General features: G+C 35.1%; 1 protein-coding gene across 3 annotated transcripts; it reads left to right on the forward strand.

Moving 5' to 3' along the window:
- Positions 1-331: 331 nt before the first annotated feature.
- LOC128679133 (luciferin 4-monooxygenase-like) lies at positions 332-8,322 on the forward strand. 3 transcript variants are annotated; one of them, XM_053761170.1, is made up of 12 exons: positions 332-472; positions 1,395-1,557; positions 2,991-3,198; positions 3,474-3,672; positions 4,023-4,145; positions 4,575-4,749; positions 5,342-5,482; positions 6,067-6,192; positions 6,785-6,868; positions 7,199-7,345; positions 7,614-7,779; positions 8,148-8,322. In XM_053761170.1, the coding sequence occupies exons 2-12, from the start codon at positions 1,399-1,401 to the stop codon at positions 8,273-8,275; spliced, it is 1,656 nt and encodes a 551-aa protein (XP_053617145.1). In that variant the 5' UTR covers positions 332-472; positions 1,395-1,398; the 3' UTR covers positions 8,276-8,322. The 3 variants fall into 3 exon arrangements, with proteins under 3 accessions (XP_053617145.1, XP_053617144.1, XP_053617146.1); XM_053761169.1 differs by lacking the exon at positions 332-472 and adding an exon at positions 755-909; XM_053761171.1 differs by lacking the exons at positions 332-472; positions 6,785-6,868 and adding an exon at positions 755-909.
- Positions 8,323-10,318: the final 1,996 nt, after the last annotated feature.

Below are 10,318 nucleotides of genomic sequence, written 5' to 3' on the forward strand. Positions count from 1 at the left end.
ACTGAATTACATATTTATTTGTTTAACATACCTAAGTGACGTCAGTTCATTCAAAATACAAAGGAAAATAAAAACAAAACAAAAAATTAATGGCGGGAAAAATACATTGACAAAATTATTTTTACCTAGTTAAATAATTTAAAACCTGGTGTTGGAAAAAACAAAATATTATTTTCCTTAACACCAATGTATTTTCTAGTTTGAGATGATGCTTACCGATAAAGTATCTATAGGTATAGTATAGATAGCCTATCATATTATGTAACATATTGAGTGTTAAATATTTTTTTCACAAGTGTTGGATGGTCTAACGGGTCAAGCACTTCGGGGAGATTTATCTAGTAGTTTATTTGTCATATTTTAGTGTTGTAAGAGAAAGTGTAAATTATATTTGCATTTGATAATCAGTGGTTTTTCTCTCAGCATATTCTCTCCTTGCCTTCTTCAAATCGCGAAATATTAGTATATAAAGGTAGGTACAAACCTACATTACTTATAGTTCGGATTACTAAATGCATCCTTCCTTTCCTTATCTTTACATACCTATTATAAAACAAAGTGCTCTGGCGCGTTTGTCTGTTCGCGATAAACTCAAAAACTACTGCATGGATTTTCATGTGGTTTTCTCCAAAAGATAGTGTGATTCCTGGGGAAGATTTAGGTATAGGTATGATTTATTGTAAAACCAATAAATCATAGCGAAGCCGGGACGGACCGCTAGTATTAGATAATTTATTTCAACAATGTAGAATCATCACTCATACCAAGGCAAACAAATCTAATGGCGCGGAGCGGCTAGTCGTGTGGTTTAGTTCAAGGTTGCCTTTTGATAGAATGGTAGGAAGGCGTGCATTTGGCCGAATTATGTAGTTTCTGAATATTATGTTAATTCTGTTTTTGTCTAAGTTGGTAAGTATTAATTATTCTTTTGTAGTGTATTTGTAGCATGTAAGATTGTATAATTATGTATAGTAATTAAGAATTCAATAAATGAGTCTAACATGTCTAATTAACTACAAGTAGTACTTAAGTACCTATACCTACATAGGTGGTTTTGTTGTGATTTTAATCTGTATTTTTATTTAAAAAATATACACCTTTATATAAAAAGTACGTCGTATATGTATATTTCTTGTATCTGTTTGAATTTACATATACTTATTTTTGTCCAATAAAGTTATTACAAACAAAAGCTTATGATGCCAATATGTAGTAAAAATAGAACATAGGAGAAAATAGCGGGTATGAGTTTTTACTCATACCAGCTATTTTCTCTCATTAAATATTTTTATTTAGATAGGGACGTAGGTCCTAATAATATTGTTAGGGTAAAAAGAGTAGGATTAAAAAAACGATATTTAAAAATTGAAAAAAAAAATCATACATATTTTTAGCAAAATGTCACGAAGCCCGAGATATCCCAATGATGCAACCCATCTTCACGTGAACGAGCTGGCATCCAGAGTCGTCGCCCAGTCTGGAAGACCCGAAGACAGGTTCCATCTGGGGAAACTCATCTTGCAGAGCTTCAAAGATGCACCGGATTTTATTATGCAGGTATTATTTTTGATTCCTATGACGCATGTGTCTTAATATTCCAAATACTACTTATATGATAACAATAGATAAATTGTATATAATCAGACTCAGATTGGAAAATTACATTACAATATAGCTGATTGCCCGACTTCAATAAATCTACAAAGCTATGCAAATGAATAGTCATGTTTTTCAAAGCATATCTGATAGGTACTGATTATATGAGACTATTATACAATCAAACGTCTGATAACATAAACACTTGGATATAATATAGAATATCCTCTAAAAGTTCTTTGTTCAAATACATTCTTTTTGAAACATATGGCCTAGTTATCACAAACAAATTACGTGATTTATTTTAGTCTTTCATTATATCTTACCACGTAGGTATCATATTATGACGATCTCTATGGTCTAATTTTCATCATGCCGGCTGCTAGAAAGGAGGTTCCGAGATCGAATCCTGGTCAAGTCATAAGATGGAAAATGATCTTTGTCAGATTACCTAAATCTTGAATTTTGAATGTTTATCTAATACATGTTAAAAATATACTTGTCGTTGAGTTAAATAGTACTTATTCCATAATACAAGTCTCGTACTTACTCAATTTGTGCATTATGATTTGTCCAATTCCATACATATGTATATTTATTTATTTAAATTTATATTATGTAGGGACTCGTAGACATTTAGTTAAAGAAACAGTAGTTCTACACCGTTTACCACAAATTAATGAATACTTGGTTTAGATTTTTCTGAAAACTTCAAAAGGGGGTGTAAGATTGTATGGGAATGAATACAATTTTCAAGATAAAAAGCTGAAAATTGGTGAACATACTATTCATCATTTTTGAAGTGAAAATAACAGGTATATACAAATAATAAAAGGTAAGAGGAAGAAGAAGAAAATATAACAATGCAATCTTATTTTTTAAAAATTGCATCTAGGGGAATGATGTAGGGGGATGAAATTTTATATGAAACTTCAACTTCTTGAACAGAGACCTGTGAAATGTTTGATTTACGTTTGTGGTTAATAAAACAACGGGACGTAATACCTACGTCGTGGAAAATAGGACGACACGCGTTGCAGAAAGCGGGAAATGGGATGGAGACATGTAGTGAAAAATGGGCAAGGCAAGTAGTAGGAACCGGGTGGAACACATGGCGAAAAACGTGATGGGACAATGATACGGGATCCCTACATGGAAGGAAGCGGGAAGCGTGATTAGACAAGTAGCGGGACGAGACACGCAGCGGGAAACAGAAAATTGAACTTGAAATCATATATGTTTACCAGTCTTACAAAATACGCGATAAAAGAATAACCGAGATTTTTTACCATGAAATTTACGCGGGACAAAAGCTAGTCACACTATAAAAAGTTTGACGTGATAAAGTGAAAGTCGAATTTCTGAATAAATGCTTTGATCTTGATTCGTTTCAGATTGATGGATCAACAGGGGAATCGGTGACGTTCGCCCAGGGTCTGGAGAGGTCGGTGCGGTGTGCCACAGCATTCCGAAACCTGGGGCTTCTGCCGGGTGACGTCATGGTGCTCATGTCTCCGAACTACTCAGACTTGGCCGCGGCATTTTATGCTGCCCTGTATCTTGGCGTCGTCATCGCTCCGGTCGATATGAGTTTGGCTGTTTGTAAGTAATAAGAGTACCTACGCTCTGTAATCTTCGAGGCTTCGCTCCCTTGGAAATTTAGAGATAAAAAGTACCCTATGTCTTATTCGAGTTTATATTCTACCCGTGTTGGTACCAGATTTCATAAAAATCCGTCCAGAAGATTTTGCGTGAAAGAGTAACAAATATAGGTACATAAATACATCTTCACAAACAATATTAGTAGGAATATTATATTAGGTATATTATAGTAGGATATAATGTAGATATTTATATTTAAATGTTATTAATTTCAGTGGAGCTAAAATACGCATTTGAAGTGAACAATCCTAAGATAATATTCTGTAAAAGCGACAAAGCAACAGACGTTACCGAAGCACTCAAAACTGTAAATGAGAAAACACTAATCGTAACATTCGACCAAGGGGACAAATACATGAGTTACCAAGAATTCATTAAGAAATACTCAGATGATTCGGCTGTTGAAGATTTTAAGTAAGTGTTACATTTTATATTGGTACTCGTATTTGAATATCATGCTTTTCGCTTCGACATGGGCGTGGGTTCGATTCCCGTTCGAGTATTTTTTTATCTCATTTAAATTAAGTGCTAGATGTCCTTTCATCATTCTCTCTCATCGTCTCACATTTGAGCTTACCTTTTTGCTTTCGTAGCAATGACGTCGTGGTTGACGGATTCAGCAGATTCAGCAAAGTTTCAGCAGATGTTTTATGTCCCGAGAGAGAGAGCGAGACAGATGTATTATCATGTGAATAAGAATACATTCAGTAAATATTCAACTGACATCAAAAGCTGGTCAAGAACGTATTATTTTAATTTTGCAGACCTAACGATTTTGATCCAGAAGAGACGACCTCCATGTTCATAACGACGAGTGGCACGACAGGTCTGCCTAAAGCTGCTGCCGTCTCACACAAGAATTACGCTATAGCACACCCTTACTTGTGGTGAGTTTACTGTAACCAGCTTTTATGACGCGATTTTTCCATCTTCTAAGACAAATTAAAAGCATTTATTCAGAAAATTAGGCCTTTACTTAAAAGCATTTTCATGCCAAATGTATACTATGTATTATAAAAATTGCTGGATTCACAGGCTGCGGTAACCGCGTACTAGGTGTGCTGAATGCCGAGTGTGTACCTAAGTTGCTACCTTTAAAATTGCAAAGAAAAGTTAGACATTTCTTCTTTTTTCATTATGAAATTATTCGCAGGAAGATAGTTTCACTACTTTCTATCTTTCCTATACTAGGTATATACCTATGTGTTGTGTATAGGTATCGTTACCTTTTAGCATGGATGGCAACACATGTACTTTGGACTAAAAAGTTCTTATGAGTACTGGCTACAATCTTACCTATAGCTTCGTGCCCATAGGTCGCGATTCACCAACTTTCCCACGCCGACCCGACTAGCCATGGTGTGCACAACACTGCAGTGGATGACGGCAGTGCTCAACTACCTCGCGTCCCCCATCATGAGGTTCACGAGGCTGCACTCCGAGCGACCTCTCACTGTCGACCACGCGTACCACCTCATTAATACTTATAAGGTAGGTTCATGTAGCTTTTTTTTTCCATATACAATTTCATACCAGCTGACTTTCTGACGATGAAGGTCCAACTACTTAATATCTTTTTCACTTCTCATGCTCATAAAGTTTGACATTATGTTTGGATTGGATGTAGGCCGCCTAAAATTAGATTTTAAGCTCTATAGCATAAAGGTTCACGAGGCTGCATTCCGAGAGGGCCCTCACTGTGGACCATACGTACCACATCATTAATACTTATAAGGATTCCAATTTAATACCAGCAAGTGACTTTTTAGTCAAGTACCGAGGCTGAAGACGGTAAGGCTGAAGATCCTAATATTTTTTGGTAATTGTACAATAATTTATTCATAAAGATTTGGTTTCGATAGTAGTATGTACATTACTCATAGAAATATAATGTACCAGATCAGTTCTAGATGACTTTAGAATAAAACTATCGCGTCATTATTTTCTTCTTTTGCTGTCTACGATTCTTTTTTATTAAGTAGGTAATCCACTTTTAGATATATTAGATAAATGTACTGAAAATGAACAATATATAGGAAATATAAGAATTTAACACATTTAATTTGTATTATTTACTTTCCAGCCAACTTTCACGATCATGTCGCCAACCCTGTTGATAAATTTGATAAACCCCGAAACCCGACATAAGTGTGACTTCAGTAGTTTTGAGGTTATCTTCACTGGAGGCAGCGCCGTGCATCAGGAATTATTGGGCGAAGTGGAGGTAATTGGAGTAGAATCATTATATCTTCAAAGTTTAACATCTCACGCATCTCAAGTTTTAACGTAGGCGTAGGTTACTGTTTTATGGCTTAGAAATAATAGTTGCCTTGGTCATCATATTATTATAATCTAGCCATAATTTAATCAGTAGGTACTACGTATCCCAATATGAAGGATGGCGCTAATGCGCGAGTTCCTCATACAACATATTCAACACTAGCCTATTTCTGTGCCAAATTTCATTAAAATTGGCCCAGAAGTTTATGAGTTTATTAATTACAAACAAAAATACAAATCTTTCCTCTTTATAATATTAGTTTGGATTGAAATAAATCTTTATTTTATTTGCGAAACAGTTATAAAACTAATCAAGTTTCCACCTAATACGAACAGTATCTAAAATACATTGCGTTTTTTATACCCTTCTATTTTATATTCTTCTATAACTTGGATATTAATTGATTTTTTTTTGCTAATTTGATAATGTAAATATACATATATATGTCCAATTCCTCACGCGAGCTAACCCTAAAAATCGTTATGAGAATAAATTAATATTGAGTTGAATTAAATAATTTAAAACAGAAAGTGATGCCGAGCTGTGAGACGAGTAACTGTTACGGCATGAGCGAGCTGAGCGGCGCCGTCTTCCACCCGCAGTTCCCGTCGCGGGGCTCCTGCGGGACTCCCGTAGGCTGCTTCCAGTACAGAGTAAGTGTCTTTATCACTACATATTATAAAACGAAGTCCTCTGCCGCGTCTGTCTGTTCGCGATAAATTACCGGCCGGATTTTTGTACGGTTATCTCTAATACATACTTACTTAGTGTGATTTCTGAGGAAGATTTAGATATATAGGTATAGTTTATTGTTTCATCCGAGCTAAGCCGGGACGGGCGGAGTTTATCGCGTTCATACAGACAAACATACGCGACAGGACTTCAATTTATAATATGTATGGTTTTACAGAAAAAAAAACATAAGGTCATCTACAGTTCTCCATGATCCACAGCTGGGTATAGGCCTTAGGATGGTCCTAGATAAACAAGGTTAGTCTGTCCAGAGTCCGTATTGTGGGATTGCATACCTATATCATTATAGAGTTGATTCGCAGTGAGTTGCCGTTGATTGAGATGACCAATCGCAGTGAGGTATTGTGACACGACGACAACCACACCGCAATGTGATTGGTGAGCGTTTCACTGCGAATCGATTCGGCAATGCTATATTCACGGGAGGATGGAGTATTCCTGTTCTATGGCGGAACCAAAAGCCAAGTTTGTATTTACTACCGTCTTTTGCAGATTGTGGACATTGTGACTGGAGAAGAAATAATCGAACCAAACGTCAAAGGAGAGCTGTGGGTCAAAGGGCCAACTGTTTTCAAAGTAAGTTTATATTACTTTCATTTTGACTTGAGCATTTATTTATTTAGCTTACTTATATTGTTATTAATTTCCAATTATTCTCCAATTATCAATCCGATTAAAAAAAAACACTACGAACATCAACGGTTAAGATACAGATCTATTTCGACCCGATTTCAAACAAAGGCTACTTAAAAAATTCAACCCCTAAAGGGCTGTAATGGGGTTGAGATATTGTATGAAAAAGATACCTATAATATTGGTACTTTTTGCCGCGGGCGGAGTCGCGGACAACACCTAGTGATAAATCAAAATATGTTTTACATGTGTTTGTTGTTGTTCTACTTATAGAGTTATTACAACAATCCAGAGGCCACGAAAGCGTCAATCACTGAAGACGGATGGTTCAAATCTGGCGACCTGTTCTACAGAGACGAACATTGGAACTTTTACTTCGTGGATCGCATGAAGCTTCTTCTCAAATATAAAAATTATCAGGTGAGTTATTGTATTATGTACAGTTTTACAAAACAATACAATAACCTTTTATTGTACATAATAAAAATATCGATACAGTTTCAATTATGTGCGCGAGTGAGGTTCTTTAACTATGACTGACATTAAAAAGGGGATACAAACAAATATTCTAATGTGTCTTGAACGTGGACCTTGCTCTGTATTAGCTCTCCTAGCTGTAACTTAATCGATTTCGATATTCGATCTTCTTCAGCTTCAAATAAATTTAAGTATTTTTTATTGTCATTAGATTTCTCCGGTCGAAGTGGAGAGTGTAATTCTGCAACACCCTGGCGTGCGAGACGTGGTGGTTGTGGGCATACCTGACATATCATGCGGGGAATTGCCCACCGCTTTCGTGGTCCGTAAAACGGGCAGCAACGTCTCTGCGCAGGAGATCAAGGATATGGTTAAAAGTATGGATTCGCCTTTTATTTTAACACCCGTATCATTGCTACAGTGTTGCTAAAGTTATGTTTTTTATGAATTACAGAGTTATTATGTAGACAATCTTATCATGTCTTTTTAATTTTACAGCAATACTTATACATTAGAATATAGGTACTTACTATGAAATTACTGTCGCGATTTATATAATATTTTAAAATGTCTGTACATTCTAAAGTTTGAACTAATATTTGATTTATTTTCAACACGATTCCAGAGGAAGGTGTATGTAATGTTTTTACCCGGAGCGAAGCTGTATCGAATATAATATCTTATAATTTTGAATTGTTGAAGAACAATAAATATTTTGCTTAGCTACACATAATGTTTTTTTCAGGTTTGCTTTCGGATGCAAAACAATTGAGGGGAGGAGTAATATTCATGGACGCTTTTCCCACTACAGCCACGTCTAAAGTGCATCGGATGAAGTTAAAGGAGATGGCTCTCACCATGGACAGGGAATAACGGGCATCACATCAGATATTTCTCGAAATTATATATGTATAAATATATTTACTTGTTTACTATTAGTTATATATAACCAGAGATGGGTATACGTCCGGTTTCAAAATAAAAATCAATCAAATCATTTATTCAAACATTAGACCTTCACAGACACTTTTTCATGTTATTATTCCAATTTAAATAATGTTCACCAAAGCTGCCAACGTTTAATGAGTACTATGTATGAAAATAGTACTACGTCGAATTAGTACAATAAATCGCAGGAGCCATTTATTACTCTCGAATGCCTTCCAAACTCTAGATGGACAAGAACGTTTGTTTTATATGGTTCGGAATGTGGGGCCCCCAAGGTGACGGATGAACGAACATTGCTTGTGCCGTAGAAGAGATTGTTAAGATGGATGTGTGAAGTTACTAGGACTTAATGTGAAAGTCTGAAAGTAGTAACAATTACAGAAAAAATTGAAAGAATAAGCTTCGATGGTATGGGGACATTATGAAAAGGAATGGAATGAATGGAATACGTTCGGCATAATGTGGTGAAGAGAAATGGCTGATATGCTGTTCCGACGGAAATCTAGCCCCGCTAGACAAAATCAATAAAAAAAAAACATATAAAATTGCTCTTTATTTCAGAATCGATATATATACAGTATAAATTTGCATCAAGTTCTAACGTGGTCATCACGTTGATATCATTAAACCTGTTTCGTTTGTGCTGGCACAAAATACATTGTACTGTCGTAATTCAAATTCTTTTACCTTTTTCCAATTTCTATTTTTTTATTCCTACTCAAGAGTCACAACAAACAACATATATTAGAATTACGATATAAATATTTTTAAAATTATACAAATAATATTTAAGATCCTATCGGGTCTTATTCTTGTATAACAAAATATATATCTATTACTCTGAGATATATTATTTACCCCTCGGGGTAAATAATATATGATATATAATGAGACTCGTCTCATGTTATAAAGTTATTTTAATAAATGATTTTAGTAAAATGTGAAAAAAACTTTTTCTTCTTTTTTAAAACAACCATCATTATTCCTATCCTCGGTCTATTGGCATTCTCCTCCTTCCCGTGCTTCGAAACCATTCAATTGATAATTGCGATCATTCGAATCGTTCTGTTTATTAGGTACTTACTTGCTGGACAACAATTACACGATTTTCCATTGTCTGTAAAATGCCATGTTAGTAATTACATAATATTGATCCAAACGGACTTTTTTTCTAACAATTGACCTTGTTTCGAAGTTCAGGGTGTTAATATTTAAGTCTATATTTGATAGATAGAACTCTAAATTGAACCATCAGTCTGTAAATGTACAGACTGATCATATGTTTATTAAGTATTCAAACAAATGTCAATGTCGTCAATTTCTTCCACAAAAAAAAATAGAAAACAATTAATGGTGTCGTTATTTATTTTTAATTTTGTGGCAAATTTTTAAAATAAATAAACCCATGCAATTTCTTCCAGTCAGCATTATTGATCTAATCAATCAGCATTAGATAGCGGGTATATTAGACGCTGAAATTTAAAACGCAAAATATAAACTAACTAGCTTTTGCCCGCGGCTTCGCCCGCGTTTATTACGTGCGTATGCTTGTAACTCGTTATTTTGATCAATATCAAGGGTCGGGTTTTAAGCAACGTATCGCGATGAAACCTATTCCAGATTTTAAGTTAGACCATATGCTATACAACTGTGAGAATCGCATCAAATTCCACTCAGCAGTTTTTGCATGATGTGCGATCAAACACACAGACAAAAAAAAATATTTTGGCTTCTATTTGTTCCATAAAGGAGGGCACTTGCTAAAGAATCTTGAAAATTTTATTTTTAATTTACTACAAAGAGTTTGCCAATTTTGAGCTCTTTATCTTGAACATTGTATTAAGTCCCATACAATCTTTACCCCCCTGTTTTATCTTTTGAAGGGGTTGAAGGTTAATTAAAGTTATTCACCCCCTTCGGGGTGGAATTTCAAAAAATCTCTCTCTTAGTGCTCACCTACACTCCCCA

The sequence above is a fragment of the Plodia interpunctella genome, chromosome 21, assembly GCF_027563975.2.
Source record: "Plodia interpunctella isolate USDA-ARS_2022_Savannah chromosome 21, ilPloInte3.2, whole genome shotgun sequence".
Taxonomy (NCBI): Eukaryota; Metazoa; Arthropoda; class Insecta; order Lepidoptera; family Pyralidae; genus Plodia; species Plodia interpunctella.

Coding starts and splice junctions, on each gene's coding strand:
- LOC128679133 (XM_053761170.1), top strand. CDS start 1,399: ATGTCACGAAGCCCGAGATATCCCAATGATGCAACCCATCTTCACGTG. Junction 1,558..2,990: donor CACCGGATTTTATTATGCAG/GTATTATTTTTG, acceptor GATTCGTTTCAG/ATTGATGGATCAACAGGGGA. Junction 3,673..4,022: donor TCGGCTGTTGAAGATTTTAA/GTAAGTGTTACA, acceptor TTAATTTTGCAG/ACCTAACGATTTTGATCCAG.